Genomic DNA, 15,703 nt, shown 5'->3' with positions numbered 1-15,703 from the left:
GCATCGTCCGCATCGCAATGTTTGCGACATTTGCAAAACACTAAATATATTTACTGCAAATTCTTGCATACGAGTACGTTAATACAAGATAAAGTTAACTCGCGTGAAATTACTGTCCCATTTGTTTATAAATCTAGCTGCTTCTGTATATAAATTACTGTCGTATTTTTCCAATTATCTCTTCAAAGATAAAACAATTCGGCTTACATCGTCTGTTTGTCATCACTTTTTACGCATCGAAACGGAGCGTACTCATCGAGTCCATATCTTCCGAGAAAAGAAATGACGAGACTCTTTCGGTCGCGCTATCAGATAATTAAGACCTCGGCGATAAACCCGAGCGGTCGACGTAATACATCATATATCTTATCGTCGAAAAACAGGCGAATCCGAGAGCTATTGACGTGCGAAAAACAAGTTTCAAGGGGCTTATGAGTGCGCTCGGCCCCCAGCCGAGAGAGCAATTACGTGTGATTACCGAGTCGGCGGCTTACGAAACGATGGCTTACGGCCGCGCGATAAATCCATCGCGGGGCCTCCGCTTCCTTCTGCCACGGCTGTACAGTGGCATGCAGTTAGCTCTGGTTAGCTCGCCGCCGCCGTTGCCGTCTGCTGCGCCTGCCGATCCCGCGGTGTCGACAAGGTAATTCTCCCACTCTTCGCGATCGCATCTTCGATCTCATCGTCGTGCGGTCGGAGAACCTTTTCCAAGCGAATACATATCATCCGGTCGATTTTTTTATCGATTGAATCGCGCCTTACGTGCTGAATCGTGTGCACTACCGCAAGTACTGCAACGCTGATCATCCAAGGAACGCATCGAAGTCAACGGAAAATCGAATTCACTCTGTTTTGGTATTACGAAAGGCAAAACGATGATTTTTGATTATGAAATTCAACCGTTTGTTGACCTTGAGAATCAAAACAAAGTCATTTCGACCTTCTCTTGACTTTTACCGTGTGTTCCTTGGGCAGATGAATTTGAACGAAAAGCTCCTACCCTAAATTGTTGTTGCTCCTTTCCGTTTGCGTCGAGAGTTTTCAAGACTTCCAAGCGCAACGATTTCCGCCTTTACCGTTCATCCGTTCGTTACTCTACTTTTCATCGGGTCGCTTGCGCCTTATTGCATTTCACTGGACGTGAAACGGAAGTGCTCGGACACGCTCGTTCGTATTCCGATCTACGCTTTTCTCCGGGTGACGTAAGAGATGATAATCGGTCATTACTACTCTATCGGGTCGTAGCCGCCACTTCGTCGAGATAAACATGTCGCAATTGACGCACACGCGATTGTCAGTCGCTGGTAAAACGGGACCGTCATGATATGACGTGTGGCATCACGTGAGGAACGTGGAATCGCATTGTGCGAATTGTGTTCCGGATGCGCGCGATCATGTCATGCGGGACGAAACGCATCCCGGCGGAAATTTCGTATCGTCCACTATGAAAAGTGCGATCTCGACCTCTCGCCTCTTTCTCGCGAATTGCAGGTCGATTATTCTGAAAGTAATAAAAAGTTAGCTCTTCCTTTACGCCCTTCGAATTTAGTTTTCTATCTTTCCTATTCTTTCCTTCCTTCTCTTTGTTTACTTCGTTTTTCGCTATGCATTTTCTAGATGACGAGCTCGGACGAAATAAAGGACATATGGAGAACTGCGGATGCCGTGACATTCGACGTCGATTCCACTGTTATAACGGAGGAAGCTATCGATGAACTCGCCAATTTCTGTGGAAAAGGAGAACAGATCACCAAACTGTATGTTTTTCAATTTTGATTATGATTTGACTTTGCTGGCAACGCCACGCTACATGCTTCCACATCTCTTTTGTCGATGCAAAAATATCGTAATACAAATTTTTCAGAACGAAGCAGGCTATGCAAGGTGACATGACGTTTCAGCAATCCTTATCTATAAGACTGGGAATCATAAATCCAAGTTTGACACAAGTGAGAGAGTTCCTGAATACTCATCAGTCAAAACTAACTACTGGTATCAAGTAAGATATTCATTTTTTCAAGATAAACAGAAATGAAAGAATAAATGGATTTTCATGTTATAACTATTAAAAATTGTCAAATTGTGTTTCAGGGAGTTGGTGTCCACCTTACAAGCTCGTGGGAAGCAAGTGTTTCTCGTCTCTGGTGGTTTTCGCTGTCTTATCACACCAATTGCCGTACAACTGAACATTCCACCTGAGAATATTTATGCCAACAGATTAAAATTTTTTTTCACAGGTAAATATGTGCTGCAAATCATTTATAGCTTTTCCAAGATATGACATTTATGCAAAAATGTGCGTTGTAGGAGAATATGCTGGATTCGATGAGACTCAGCCAACATCTAGAAGCGGTGGCAAAGGAGAAGTTATACGACGTCTTAAAGAAGAAAAAGGATTTAAGATCGTTGTACATATCGGTGACGGCTCAACAGATTTAGAAGCGTCACCACCAGCAGATGCATTTATAGGTGCGTGTAATATTCTCTTGAAAAAATGTCTATAAATGTCTGGCAGTATTCTGTCTACTTTATGCTAAATGATCATCATTATTATAAAGCCTTTTTTATTGCAGGATTCGGTGGAAATGTAATTAGGGAAAATGTAAAATCACGCGCGCAGTGGTTTGTTACAAACTTTGATGATCTCATAAAATGTTTATAGATAACCAATATTTCTACGAAAATAAAAATACATTATTTTAATAATTTAGTTAAAATGTAAAGAATTAAATTAGAGTAATTATTGCCAGCATAGTGTGAAAATTGTAAATGATGTTCGTAAACTAATTACACTTTATTCTATAAAGTACATGAAACATATAATTACTTTTTTGATACAACGATTCCTAAAATCATGTGCAATCTATGTATATAACATTTCATCAATCAATATACAGAGTGTAACTAAAACTTGGTTAATTTTTTTTATGTTTGGTATGGGGAGCTCGATCCCGAAGTTTGTTGCTTTACCTTATTTTAGTTACGCCCTACATATATATGTCGTAATTCTATATTTATGTATAACATAACCCTGTATATACTCATGTAAAGTATGTATACAAAATTGTTTTTTTATATCTGTCACTGTAGACAAATTGAATATCAGTGATCGATAAAATCCTGATGAAACAACATGATAAAACACAATGAAATATCTTTTATTGTGTTTATTTTTCGTTTCATGGAAATTGGCATTTCCAATTGAAAATGCCAATTTCTACGAATCCAAACCTTTCTTTTTTTTTAGCAACTGTAAGGTTGTCATCGATGTATGTGCTTTGATGACTTACAATTTGCCTTAGAGATTGCGTATATAAATTTCAACATGGTTCCATCGTGTTACAACTGATGATAAATTATGTATCAATCCTTAACGTTTTCTCTAATTTTTTCTTTGAAATCCACTCTTGTATCTCCCGTTGAAGTTCGACATTTGATTTCACCATATCCATCGTAAGTGGAGATCGATTGAAAGGATCAGTTTGATCACTCAGTAAATGTCTGGAATATTTAATAGAATATGTATAAAGTTTTCTATTGCAACGTATGTGTACGTTCAAATAATTGTGTAACATACCTTGCTATAGTTTGACGATCGATAGTTACTTTCGACGATGGCAAAATAACAGGATCCATCATGACAGTTGACATAATTGGATCTAGGAATTCGTCGGGAGCATCTGTCAAAACTTCGTCTTCCTCTCGTTTTTGATTTGCGGCCTTTTCTACATTTTTTGCAAATTGATTCAAATCTTCCAAGATTCCGACACCACCGATACGAACTGTGACATATACATGTTTTTAAATTTTTTTCTCTGGTTACTTCTAAAAAAAAAAGGAAAAAAAAAGAAAAAAACAGAAAACTCACCAAGTACATTCTCCGCAAGTTTAAATAGTTCCGGAGTATAAGAACGTCCGTCTTGAGACACGGCGAGTGTAAAGCTATCATTTTTACTCAGATTAATGTAGATCTCGCATATACTTAATACCAAATTTGCAGGCTTGAATGCATATTCCTTTTGATCATTCACCTAAATTTCACAGATACAGAAAATTGTAGTAACATTATTTTTTTTATCGTACGTTTACAAATTCTTAAAATTACCTTGAGATTTTTTTGATTAGGTCCTACCAATTGCAATAACAAATAATTGAGCATAGAAGCGATACGGTCCACCATGGTTGGATGGCAAAAGATGGATTTTATTTCGGTAGTCAGCATTTTTATTGTCTGTATAGTTTTTCTGCCCAGAATATTATCAAAGCGAGCAATCATACCAATATGTTCAAAATATGCTTCATTTTGGCCAATTTCTTCTTGTGCCAAGTTAGGGTATAGTCTATTATATAGTCTATTTTATTATAAAGAGTACAAATTTATTATATAGTATTTCATTTAAGAAATATGATGTACACATACAAACACAGATGTTTGATAAAAAATCATAATTTCATAATATGTGTGTTTAAAAAATACCTAGTTCGATTTATTTGTCTCAACTGTGCCATATTTGACAAGGCCTCATCCAGAAGAAACACAGCGTCATTCATTAATAAATTAATAAAACGTAGGAACAAGGGTGGTTGAACTGCTTCCATGTTGTCCTCCGCTTCTTGAGCTAAAGTACTAATACATTATAATTATATGAGATGCTTTATTTTGCCGAATCTTAAATACCGAATAAAAACAACGATTAAATATCATAACTCTACTTACATAAAGTTATTACGATGTTCAACAATTTGCCATAAATAATCCATAACAATGTACATTGGACGACGATAATTGAACTTTTGTTCAAATTGTACACTTTGTCCAGTCATCTCGATACTTACAAATACATGAAGTAAATTGACAACTATCTATTCGCAAAGAATCAGCACGTTAAGAATAATCAGCTGATTTCATGCAAGAATTTCTTGATAATGAACTGAGCAAAATTTTACTCACCTGCTGTCTGTGCGGATGAGTGAGAAATAATTGTTCCCTATGGAATGTTCCTAGGTTTGGTGCTGCTGGAGCAACGTTCTCATCCACAATCGGCAAAAGTGCCTCTAAACTTTCAGCTAAACTCGCGCGTATATGCGGATTGTACAAACGATGCTGAGACTCCATCAGAATTATAATCTAACAGAAATATGTACAACTTTAATTATCACGATAAAAGTACTTTTGTTATATCTTTACTCACCTCCGTTAAGATCGGATTCAAAAAACTCGGACCCTGTTCTTCAAATGTGTTGGGACTCACACGACGTAAAAAACACAAGAATCCAATGGTGTTCTCTACTACAAACTCAGGAATGCATCTGTAAAAATGTGCTTGTCTCAATATTAATTTTATTTATACCAGTTTCAATTATATATATATATATATATATATATATATATATATATATATATATATATATATATATATATTTGACGTACCTTAACGTAATTGGAACAGTTTCTGATAATGGGAATGTAACAGGTGTATATTGATTTGGTATAAAATTTTGTTTGCCCTCTTCTTCAGTTGCAACATGTAAATTGACTTGAACCAACCAAAACGCCGTCATTGCATGAAATTTCGTCAAATGTTCCAACATTTCCGGCGTTAATAAACTCGCTTTAAAAGACAGATACCTAGAATGAAATAACTTCAAATATATACAAATACAGATAATTTAAATATAATCAGTTTATAGATATAATCATAATTTAAAATATAAAAAAAATATATAATTACACTAAAAAAAATAGACAAAAATACACTTAAAATTAATGTGCTTTATATACTTTTTCATCTCGGTCTCCATTCGTTTTAATAGCATTTCTTCTAAATTGTGCTGTGTAACACCAGGCTCAGTAGTAGCTCGAGCTTCATTGTAATGTCTTTGTAGCAGAGCTAAAGTTTGATTTGATCTGCAGATTTAAAAGTAATATTTAAACAATGAGAGCAGTTGTTTGAAAATTATATTGATCAATCATTATATTTTTGGTCTTACTTTGAAAATTTGTCTAAAATAACTCTGTAACCAAGATCTAATGCGCGATGTGTAAGGAAAAAACATTCTGTTACGAATCCAAATGTATCTGACATCGGTCGGCTTTCACCCTCTGGAGTAGGTATTAAACATGTTTCTGAACTCAATCCTTTCATATGTATACCACGTTGCAGACTCTCGGCTTCATCTTTTGCCTAAAAATGTAAATATATACAGAGAGATAATGTATAACTCTATGCAAGAAGACAGTTGCAACAGAAATACATTGAGGGTCATCACTCTGACAAAAGTTAAGAGACACTGTTTCATAAACTAGAAAACCAACCTCTGTGCTACAGTATGTAGGATCTATCTTCGGTACTTTGGCATCATTCAATTTAGCACAAAACGGTTGACAAAGACGTAATAATACATTGCCTATATTCAGCATAAAACCATCCGACACGCACGTCCGTCCCAGTAATCCCATCTCCACTTGAGAGTTCCAAAGTTTTCCTCTACTTGCGTTCGTGTAAAGACAGTTGCCCAGCCATTGTAAAGTCAAGTGACGAACTTCCGTCGAACATTTCAACAGAGAATGAAAAACTTTGTACAAGGCTTTGCTTAGATTGTCCATGGCTGCCCATATGGTACCCTCCATGATCGTATTTGGCTATAATATTTTAACAATGTATAAAACAAATCGCATAGCTTAAAATTGAAAACTAATTAAAAAAATCACTGTACTTGCTGTAAAGGATTCTCGAAAAGATCATACGGATCTTTAGCCTTTTTCGGTAGACAGCTTATGTTGAAGAGAGTGCCTAATAACGTTTCTGAATATACACAACCCTGCACTTGTTCTTTTTTTCTTGGTGTACTGTGATGAACTACAAATTTCGCCAATGGTTCAATTGTGGAAAATGTGCTTAACAGATCAAACCATTGGTGACGGAAAGTGAAGAGATTGCTCTGAGCTGCCTCCTTATGGATAATATTAAGAATAGGAGCAAAGGTTTTTTTAATTATATTATCTACATCGCTTTCGCTATTTGCTGCTATTAATTCTTCTATTATGCCACTGACAAATGATGACAATTCTGTCTTTGATGTAACGTCATCCATGAATAAAGCAACAAATTGGCTGTGAACCTGTAAATGATTAAAATGCATGATGGTTAATAACAGCTGTACTGTCAACATATATTTTGTTAGTTTAATTTAAATTAGTACCCTTATTCATCTCTATCAGATTAACTTTGATCTCAATTTTACTTTTATTCTTTGAACTATATTTTTAACTCTGACATTTATTGATTTGATAAATATACCTTAAACATATAGTTTATGTTACACGTATTATAGACTTTCAGAAGAAAATACATTAATCAATAAAAGTGTAAAATAAACCTTTGAGTTAAAAATAAACCTGGCTCTTCAATCTCTTTCTAAATTCAGTAATTATTTAATTTAGAAGCCTCACTTCTTATTTTGATAAATTTAAGCTCAATCTCAATTTAATTCTTAGGGCTAGTTTCACAATCTCCACTTTACTTAATCAGCTAATTTTTCTATTAGGTTGACACTTAACCAGTTGGTTAAATTAATTGGAGATTGTAAAACTGGGCCTTAAAATTAAAAAAAGATAGAGCAAGAATGTGGTCAATTTGATGCTATAAATGCTTCAAAGCATTCGATTGACCAATCAAAAAAGAATTTTACTAATTGACCAATCAAAGAATATTTCAAAGCATTTAGACCTGTTTTTTTAGCTGAACTGGCTGCACTAGTTTAGAGTTCATCTTTCTTCTTTCAATGTAAAAAGAAAAGAATAAACTGTGAAACTAGTACAGCCATTACAGCTAAAAAGGACAGAAACCCAAATGCTTTGAAACATTCTTTGATTGGTCAATTAATCAAATTCTTTCTTTTGATTGGTCAATTGGCTAAAAAAAAAAGGATTTACATAACATTAACTTGATTCCATCCTAAGTTAAACAGAGATTAAAATTAACCTAATGGAAACAACATTAGACTGTTATATAGAAAGAATACTACCTGTTGAGACTGAAACAAGGCTGGCTCCTGCAAAGCTGTGTTGGCATTTCGCAGTACAATTTGACAAGCGTTTGTCACAGCGTCCTCGCAGCCATTTACTTGATAGTGCTTTAAACGACAGTAGCATTCGTAAAGATAGGTTATAACCTGCGTCTCAACGACATGGCTATCGACATTCTGCGCTCTAGGTTTAGGGTCTGGCAGCATCAGGCGTTCGAAGACTGCGTGTTCTACCGAATCGGCGTCGATAAACACCAGGGATTCTTGCGCGTCGCTATCTTCATGCAACGTTAAACCGAACACATGTGCCATGAGCTGATCGTCGACCTGGTCATGGGAATTGACGGACTCCAGCGCGCTCTCGAGTTTATCCTCAATCTCGTCCGACGACTGTTTCGTGTAACTTGCATCGTTGACTTCGACGCTTTTGACATGCTGCGAAGAGAATGAAATAGCATCGTTGTCCGTGGAAAACAATCCGGCGAATGGATTGCTCCCTAAATTTTCGCACATGATCGCGGCCTCTTTTACAACGGAGTTCCCGCGACGGATATAACTGACATAACTGCGAGCGAATCAATCGCTTTTCGTCTATTATTTAATTTCGACGTGTCAACAAATCCACTTCTCACAAATCCTCTTCCTTTTAGCGCTTGTACTGCTCTTACGAGATTCAATTCGGCCAATAGTGTCTAATAGTGTCTGGGTGTTGAGCTCAATTAATTTTTGGAGATGAAACAAACAGCTGATGATTACGTGTACACGATCCTTGCCAGAATAGACACAAACATATGCGACATGCGACTTGTGCTCGTAATTTAACCCTGAAACCGATAGACGAATCTCGCAGATAACACTGATGACTGACTAATAGTTGCTAGTAGTTTAGTAGTAGTATTGCTTGATCATCATTCACAAGAGATATTCGAGGAATGCAGGAAACGACAGTAACGACAAAATTTAGCGACGAATCGCCCAATAAGCTTGTAGAAATGTTGCTATAATCGTCGGTAATGAAGCACTGCTGCACTGTATTATCGACAGGATTAAAAACACGTGATTGGTTCTTACCTTTAAAGCTTGACAATTATGTATATTTTTAACCAATCGGAGAGCGTGTCACCTAGGAATTTCTCTTATAGAATTATAACCTAACTTCCACTTTTCTCTTTGCTTGATTACGCCCGAAAATGTTAGGTTAAAGGTTAAAGTTAGGTTAGGTTAAGTTGTTCCTCGGTACAAGAACAGCGATTTACGTTTCTACTATACTGTAAAATAATACAATTCCGATTGCATACAATATGTTGTTATTGAAACGTGGGTCTGAGGCGAGCCTCGTGCAAAGTTTCCCGAAAGTATTGAAGCTTCTAGCGGCGTATTCAAACGCCTCGGAGTCGAGCGGGTCGGAACGTTGGTATCAGTCGCACACTTCAATTTGTCGCGTCGAAGGTGAGAGATGAGTACATGTGTTTTCGTTTTCAGAATTTCGCGTACTAGAATTATATCCGAAATACAAGAAAGCCGGAATGCAGGAGAAACGAAAGGGAAGACGGGTCAACATCCCACCGCCCAGGACAACGGAGATGCCCGTCGACCAGGACTGGCCATCGGTCTGGCCGGGTGCGCGAACTTTTCACCCGGCCACGGTGCCCCTTCCGTTACGCCAAGGGTACCAGGAAAAGGGCGCGCCATTCGACAAGTACGCCAATGCCGAGCTCTTGAAGATACCCAATTTCTTACATCTCACACCACCAGCGATACGGAGGCATTGCGAAGCGTTGAAGCAGTTTTGTACAGAGTGGCCCGTCGGTTTGGAAAGTGAAGAGAAGTGCGTGAAACATTTTCCTGTCGAGATCATTACATCAGATTACTGTTACTCCTCGCCCACTATAAGAGATCCGCTCGCAAGGATCGTGAGTTTGCGAGTGAGGCTGTCCTCGCTTCATTTAGACACCCATGCCAAGGATAAGCTACTGCGGTTACTGGGTAACAAGTATAATCCAGAAACAGATATAATAACAATTACGGCCGACAAATGCCCCACCAGAAAACAAAATTTGGAATATGCGCGGTATCTCCTTACGGCAGTATATCATGAATCTTGGGTAAGCAAGAGAAACTGTTGTATATTCAAAACACGCCTATAAAGATATATATTTTTTGCAACTCTATCATTCATTTGATGTAAAACAAGGATAGAATAACAAAAAAAACATCTTTATAAGCACATTTTGAATATAGACCTACACTGTTTTTATTAATTTAGTAAATCTAAATGAATAGAGATTTACCTGCATGTAATTTACAAATGTAGCGAGTGACACGAGATCTTATTTGCAGAGGGTAGAACCATGGGAAGCTGAGAAGACAATGGCAGACATGGAGTACTACGATTGGGACACTAACCAAAGCCGTATAAACTTAGTAACACTATACAAATGGCCTGAACCGCCGACCGATTACGATTACGAGACCATTCCGCACGCAACAGAATACAAAATTGCGGTATCAGATCTTATAAACAACGGTGAGGATGAATACGCGATAAATAAGTACAAAGCAGCTGTTAAAAATTTGTTAAACCTTAAATGCGAAAATAAAGGTTGAATCTTGTGTATCATATAAAATTGAACTGAATCACGAGAAGCAGAATTGTCTTAGCTAGCGCTGTCTATTTTCCTGCGATTTTCGTAAGCGGTGTCCTACTTGAAAGCTCAATTTACCGCGTGTAATTTTACGGTCGTTGCCTATCACTACTAACATGCCGACGTCGCGAGATCGAATTACTTTATTTGTAACAGTATTTGAATTTACTACAATTTGAATAAAACTCACAATTGGAGCGTACAAAGAATCAACTGAAAACGGCTCGTTATCATTTCTTTCTCGGTATCTATATATTTGCCGAGCATGTCGAGTCACCCATATCTTCGAGATGTGAGCTGGAAACTTCGACATCGCGTAAAAATATTACGATTGGAATTTTTTGTGCATTGTAATAATAGTCTCGCTCTTAAAATGCGCTGAGAATCTTATTCTGTGTATCGCCACGCGCAGAATATAAAAAATAAAAAAAAATCGAAAGTTTAAACAGTCATTTAAAAAGGTAAAATGTTGAAGATTGCGTTTTTACTCCTTGGTGCGTTCGACATTATTCGATGCGAGATGCAAACAACAAGATTGGAAAGGACTATAAGCGAAGCGCCGTCTTGCAGTAATCCGCCCCTGTGTTACTTATCGGATACGTACAAGACGGGTTCGAAGAGCGTATCGTTTCTACCTTATTCGAATTTTCCGAATATACGCAAACAACAATCGATTCAACGCAGTTACTACGGCGGTGGACTCGGCTCGCATTCCGCATGGCCGGCTTATTACCAGTAAGTGTATTTCCTTGAAATAATAATCGTATCTCGAATCCTCTTCCCTCGTTGCGATATTCGTCAACGGTGATAAATGATGGGTATTTTAGTGCCTTTGATCCCATCAGCGTGTTAGCGTCACTGGCGTTTCTGGCATTTCTATTGCAATCGTTCGCCACGCTTTTTGAGCGTTCGCGATCGATCCTGCCGACGATAGTTAGCGGTCGACAATCTGCCGCGGACTTGAGAATTCCAGAAATTTCGAAACACGTGTCGCATGCCTTGCGGAAATATGTGAGTATTCCAAAGTTGCACACGATAGCTGAGTAACAAACAATAAAAGTATAATGAACGTGGTGCTTTCAGGAGAATCTCAACGACGAGGACTTAGAGCAGAAATAACTGATAATCACTTGACTTTTTACATGCATAGAACAATCTTTTATCACTTTAAATTGTGCAACATATGAGCGATATTCTCTCTTTAGGAATTACCGTAAATAATTTATTCTTTCCTTAATACATATGCTTAGTCGACATTCTCCACACAGTAGAAACGTGTTGTCAATACTATAAAATCTACTTTAATTTTTGTATATAATTTTTACTCATGTGATGTAAATCTTTAAACGTAAGTTTGGTACACGGAGCATTTTAATAATAAAAAAACTCTTTCTCTTTCTTTTTCTCTTTTTCTTTGGCAAAAAGAGAATTTACATAAAGTTTCAACACAAATTATATAATTTCATTTGTAAAAACAATAATAAAATGAAGATTGCACACGATTGTTGAGTAGTATTTTATTTTATGCCGTTTCGTCAGTCTTGAATCAATCTTTTAAAAAGATATGACATTATACATAGATACAATTGACAATTACGAAATTTGTCATTTTAGCTCTCTAAACATACACAGAGAAAAAGAGAAGAAAGAGAAAGAGAAATTGCTTGCACAATTACATGTATATATTATATTTTTTTTTTCTTGCATTAAGCTAAGAAACGTACGTTAAGGTAACATTAAAAAAAGTTATTTTATTAGAATACTTGACTTTACTCTTTAAGCATATATAGTCAACAATATCTATTATTTAAAATCTTGTATCTATTTAAAAGTCTTATTACTTAACGCCATGTTTGTACGATCGCCATCTCTTCAATCTTGCATCCAAGTGCCAAATTTTTGTCTAATTTTACCATGGAACTCTCGTAGATGGTGGAGCTGGAGCAGGTCTATAATAGAAAAAGGAAAAACTTTTTTAATTACATGTATACAGATAATATTGGGATAAAGTTTTAATATATGCTTGTAAAGATACTGGAAAGGATTTAGATCATAAAATATTCTGTCACTTACTTTTTTGTAATGGTCGACTTTTGATACGGATGAGTTGTCATAAGGCCGCGCCTCTCTTTATTACGTATCGCCTTGAGCGCCATGTCCGTTTTTTCATCGCTATTATTGTGCCGAGAAAGAGATGAAAAATTAGTTGCTTCGCTCTTTAATTTATTTAAAATGGCGACACTCTTTGCACTCATTTGTATAGGCCTATGTTTGTTCTCCTTGTCCAATCGACTAGTATTATTCTGTACAGTAGTTTTGTTATTCATTATTGGCTTCTTCGTCTGCTTGGAGGGTGTACTGCTGGTTTCACTGTTTTTGTCAGACAATACACGTTTCCTGAATAAATTCTTCGCAGATTTTTCCATTGGAATTTCTTGCACAGATTCGTCTTTCAGCATGGATTTACTTTCGTGATTATTACTTTCGTGATTATTACTTTCGTGATTATTACTTTCGTCGTTCAAGATATTGCCGTCGATACAATTGCTTTCACTCGCATTGAAGGTGGAATTCAAAATATTCATGTTGCAGTTGTCCTGTTCCTCATTGTTTTCCGTCTCTAGTATCGTTGCGCCGATTGCTGGCATTGGATTATTTAATGGATCTATTCCGACTGTACTCAAACATGTAAACATGTTGAAATCGTATTCTTTACTCATCTCGTCCGAATCGGACCATTTGATGTTTCGAAAACCTTCGAGCAACTTTATCAACTCCTTAAACTCCGATTGCATCTTTTCGGTCATTGTACCGTAGCCTTTTAACATATTATAGTAATTCTGCAATACATTGCTCATATTTTTCATTATAGTGTTGACCGACTGTCTCTCGCACTGCAGTAGACTACTGACTTTCTTCACATGCTGTTGCATAACGGAAATCCAGCATTTCTCAAGCTTGGAAATTTCCAAAGATAGTTGATTCTGTAGATTCTCGTCCATGGGTTTAGTCTTCGCCTCCTGTATCTCCATCTCGACCGAGCACAGTTCCTCCCACGTCTCTTGCATATGCGCCTTAAGGGACTCTCTCTGCCGCTGGAAATAATGTACAGATTTATTAATACGCGATTTACCGCTGGCGTTTTGTTCTTCCTGCGACAAGGCGTCGCTGGCTGCCGTTAAATTGTGCAGCCTATCATCCGCGTCCTTCTTGAAGAGTATCCTATATGCCAATATCTTATCAGAGCTCTCCAGAGCCAGCATTCTCTCTATCAGATCCTTCTTCTTTTCATGTAATTTTATCAGTTTGTTGTACATCTCCAACATTCCGACACTTGGCTTGTTCTCGATCGGTTGCAGCGTGCCGTTTTCGAAAACTGCCAATTTCGATTTCAAGATATCTATTTCCTTCTTCTGCTCCTCCACTATCTTGATATAGCCCGCGACGTGCATCTCGCAAGACACATTCTTCTTGGCGTATGATTTTATCTTCTTCGCTCGATTCGCGTATCTTAAAGTATTATACGTATCTTCATAAGTAATACTACAAGGAGCGATATTAGCTATCATAACTGTGTGGCAATTGCCACCGAGCGAATCTTTTAATAGCCTCGTAAGTTTGGAGTCTCTATATGGAATATGCTTTATACCATCTGCTAAATTATTTATGCAATTTCCAAGGGCCAACAGGGATTTATTGATGTTGGCGCCTTCCTTAAACCTCACGCCTTTGCAACCGGTAGCCGAAGCTCTTTCGGATCCTGCCAAATCAATCATGGACAGCTTGACTCGCTGCACCTGACTGTCCAGCTTGTTGATTATCTTGATGTACACTTGGAATACCGCGTGGCTTCTACTGCTCTCCTTGTTCGCGTCCGTCGGATGCTGCGTACGGTTCTTGTTGCCCTCTGCCAACAGCGACAGCAATTCCTCGGCGTTTTGAATAGCGATCGGTTCCAATCCGGCGACCACGACGCCGCACCTACCGTCCTCCCTCAGATGCAACTGGCCGGACTTATGCAGCAGGTCCTGCACATTCTCGTTATATATTTCGAGATAAGACACGCCCAAATTAAACTCGCGATGCTTGCTCTGATTCTCAATCTCGGAGAAGAGCTCCGCCACAGTACGGTAAGTGATACCGAGGTCTTCTTTGTTGCCCAGCATGGTGTGAGTTTTACCAGCGCCGGTGGCACCATAAGCGAACACGGAGCAATTGTAGCCGTCCAAGAGGCTATTGATCAAGCTCTTGGTGCTGCCCTCGAACACATCAGTGTTGGTGGATGTCGAGTCGAAGACCCTGTCAAAAATAAACTGCAGCTGCTTGTTCTGTTTCTTCAGCATGTCCCTACCCTTCTGCGCCACGTTGTGGAAGAAGAACGGCGTCGCCTGTTCCTTCGGGTCGAAGATCAGCATCTTGTCGTCCACGACCTCGATGACCGTTTTGCTGTTGTCCTGTAACTCACGTTCGTTTGGCGGACGAATCCTCACGATCACCTTGATCGATATCTCGGAGGTATCCTCGGATTTTTTTATCATCGGGGTGCCGCTCGTGCCCGGCTTGGTCGATCCGCCGGTCGACGGCCGCTTCTTCATCGCCGGTTTCCTACCCTTGCTCGGCGAGAACGCCTTGCCCAAATCCCTCTTGGTGAAAACCATCGTTAGCTACGAGTTTCGACTGATTCGCGATTCTCACAGTACCATAACTTTAGCACTTCAGAGAGCGAGAGAGCAGACGCCGCTTACGTCGTTCTCACATCGTAGCATCGCCATTGATTGCCTCCTGAAGCTTTTCAGCGTCCCGTCTTTTATTCCGGAACCGTTGCCCAACGTTTACGGAAACTCGCTCGGTCGGGGGCACGTCTCTCTTCCTCTCTCTCGTTCCCTCTCGTCGCGAAAGCGGAGAACTGTATCAAAATTGACACGAGCTAACGAACGAGCGCACGTCACCAAAAGAATGCACACGAAGAGCCGTTTGGCGTTCCGTTGAGTTTTGAATTTTAAAACGCCGACGATCGACGCCAGTCGTGC

The 15,703-nt window shown here is 38.5% G+C and overlaps 5 protein-coding genes across 13 annotated transcripts; 3 read left to right on the top strand and 2 right to left on the bottom strand.

The window, feature by feature from the left end:
• Nucleotides 1–484: 484 nt before the first annotated feature.
• On the top strand, nucleotides 485–2,820 carry LOC105204877 (phosphoserine phosphatase). Of its 7 annotated transcripts, none has more exons than XM_011174131.3 (6): nucleotides 485–643; nucleotides 1,618–1,757; nucleotides 1,865–1,999; nucleotides 2,092–2,237; nucleotides 2,308–2,469; nucleotides 2,574–2,662. In XM_011174131.3, the coding sequence occupies exons 2-6, from the start codon at nucleotides 1,618–1,620 to the stop codon at nucleotides 2,660–2,662; spliced, it is 672 nt and encodes a 223-aa protein (XP_011172433.1). In that variant the 5' UTR covers nucleotides 485–643. The 7 variants fall into 7 exon arrangements, with proteins under 7 accessions (XP_011172433.1, XP_011172438.1, XP_011172434.1 ...); XM_011174136.3 differs by lacking the exon at nucleotides 485–643 and adding an exon at nucleotides 706–855; XM_011174132.3 differs by lacking the exon at nucleotides 485–643 and adding an exon at nucleotides 905–1,202.
• On the bottom strand, nucleotides 2,776–8,963 carry LOC105206896 (ubiquitin conjugation factor E4 A). 2 transcript variants are annotated; one of them, XM_039458425.1, is made up of 14 exons: nucleotides 8,029–8,963; nucleotides 6,718–7,122; nucleotides 6,317–6,643; nucleotides 5,992–6,185; nucleotides 5,783–5,908; nucleotides 5,432–5,629; nucleotides 5,193–5,310; nucleotides 4,952–5,128; nucleotides 4,718–4,863; nucleotides 4,478–4,627; nucleotides 4,106–4,352; nucleotides 3,869–4,031; nucleotides 3,578–3,782; nucleotides 2,776–3,501 (listed from the first exon to the last, which is right to left on the bottom strand). In XM_039458425.1, the coding sequence occupies exons 1-14, from the start codon at nucleotides 8,539–8,541 to the stop codon at nucleotides 3,357–3,359; spliced, it is 3,114 nt and encodes a 1,037-aa protein (XP_039314359.1). In that variant the 5' UTR covers nucleotides 8,542–8,963; the 3' UTR covers nucleotides 2,776–3,356. The 2 variants fall into 2 exon arrangements, with proteins under 2 accessions (XP_039314359.1, XP_039314360.1); XM_039458426.1 differs by having other exon boundaries at nucleotides 4,106–4,340.
• A 218-nt stretch (nucleotides 8,964–9,181) lies between these two features.
• On the top strand, nucleotides 9,182–10,668 carry LOC105204873 (28S ribosomal protein S35, mitochondrial). Its single transcript, XM_011174124.3, has 3 exons — nucleotides 9,182–9,438; nucleotides 9,511–10,133; nucleotides 10,369–10,668. The coding sequence occupies exons 1-3, from the start codon at nucleotides 9,330–9,332 to the stop codon at nucleotides 10,633–10,635; spliced, it is 999 nt and encodes a 332-aa protein (XP_011172426.1). The 5' UTR covers nucleotides 9,182–9,329; the 3' UTR covers nucleotides 10,636–10,668.
• A 130-nt stretch (nucleotides 10,669–10,798) lies between these two features.
• Nucleotides 10,799–15,677, bottom strand: LOC105204872 (kinesin-like protein KIF18A). Of its 2 annotated transcripts, XR_851248.3 has the most exons (3): nucleotides 12,747–15,677; nucleotides 12,515–12,622; nucleotides 10,799–11,712 (listed from the first exon to the last, which is right to left on the bottom strand). XR_851248.3 is itself a non-coding variant. In XM_011174123.3 (2 exons), the coding sequence occupies exons 1-2, from the start codon at nucleotides 15,329–15,331 to the stop codon at nucleotides 12,583–12,585; spliced, it is 2,625 nt and encodes an 874-aa protein (XP_011172425.1). In that variant the 5' UTR covers nucleotides 15,332–15,677; the 3' UTR covers nucleotides 11,880–12,582. The 2 variants fall into 2 exon arrangements, 1 of the variants encoding a protein (XP_011172425.1); XM_011174123.3 differs by lacking the exon at nucleotides 10,799–11,712 and having other exon boundaries at nucleotides 11,880–12,622.
• Nucleotides 11,110–11,898, top strand: LOC105204871. Its single transcript, XM_011174122.3, has 3 exons — nucleotides 11,110–11,408; nucleotides 11,501–11,684; nucleotides 11,757–11,898. The coding sequence occupies exons 1-3, from the start codon at nucleotides 11,140–11,142 to the stop codon at nucleotides 11,790–11,792; spliced, it is 489 nt and encodes a 162-aa protein (XP_011172424.1). The 5' UTR covers nucleotides 11,110–11,139; the 3' UTR covers nucleotides 11,793–11,898.
• Nucleotides 15,678–15,703: the final 26 nt, after the last annotated feature.

The sequence above is a fragment of the Solenopsis invicta genome, chromosome 16, assembly GCF_016802725.1.
Source record: "Solenopsis invicta isolate M01_SB chromosome 16, UNIL_Sinv_3.0, whole genome shotgun sequence".
Lineage (NCBI taxonomy): Eukaryota > Metazoa > Arthropoda > Insecta > Hymenoptera > Formicidae > Solenopsis > Solenopsis invicta.
This window is presented reverse-complemented; position numbering and strand designations above follow the sequence as displayed.

Bases quoted from the DNA above. Each gene is read 5' to 3' on its own strand.
- LOC105204872 (XM_011174123.3), bottom strand. From the start codon at position 15,331: ATGGTTTTCACCAAGAGGGATTTGGGCAAGGCGTTCTCGCCGAGCAAG. The intron at 12,623-12,746 runs GTAAGTGACAGA...TTTCTATTATAG, and splicing joins AAGTCGACCATTACAAAAAA to ACCTGCTCCAGCTCCACCAT.
- LOC105204877 (XM_011174130.3), top strand. From the start codon at position 1,400: ATGCGGGACGAAACGCATCCCGGCGGAAATTTCGTATCGTCCACTATG. The intron at 1,508-1,617 runs GTAATAAAAAGT...TGCATTTTCTAG, and splicing joins GCAGGTCGATTATTCTGAAA to ATGACGAGCTCGGACGAAAT. The intron at 2,000-2,091 runs GTAAGATATTCA...ATTGTGTTTCAG, and splicing joins AAACTAACTACTGGTATCAA to GGAGTTGGTGTCCACCTTAC.
- LOC105204871 (XM_011174122.3), top strand. From the start codon at position 11,140: ATGTTGAAGATTGCGTTTTTACTCCTTGGTGCGTTCGACATTATTCGA. The intron at 11,409-11,500 runs GTAAGTGTATTT...TGGGTATTTTAG, and splicing joins GCATGGCCGGCTTATTACCA to TGCCTTTGATCCCATCAGCG. The intron at 11,685-11,756 runs GTGAGTATTCCA...TGGTGCTTTCAG, and splicing joins CGCATGCCTTGCGGAAATAT to GAGAATCTCAACGACGAGGA.
- LOC105204873 (XM_011174124.3), top strand. From the start codon at position 9,330: ATGTTGTTATTGAAACGTGGGTCTGAGGCGAGCCTCGTGCAAAGTTTC. The intron at 9,439-9,510 runs GTTGGTATCAGT...TTTCGTTTTCAG, and splicing joins GGAGTCGAGCGGGTCGGAAC to AATTTCGCGTACTAGAATTA. The intron at 10,134-10,368 runs GTAAGCAAGAGA...TCTTATTTGCAG, and splicing joins CAGTATATCATGAATCTTGG to AGGGTAGAACCATGGGAAGC.
- LOC105206896 (XM_039458425.1), bottom strand. From the start codon at position 8,541: ATGTGCGAAAATTTAGGGAGCAATCCATTCGCCGGATTGTTTTCCACG. The intron at 5,630-5,782 runs GTATATAAAGCA...ATTTCATTCTAG, and splicing joins ATGGAGACCGAGATGAAAAA to GTATCTGTCTTTTAAAGCGA. The intron at 4,628-4,717 runs GTAAGTAGAGTT...ATAATGTATTAG, and splicing joins GAACATCGTAATAACTTTAT to TACTTTAGCTCAAGAAGCGG.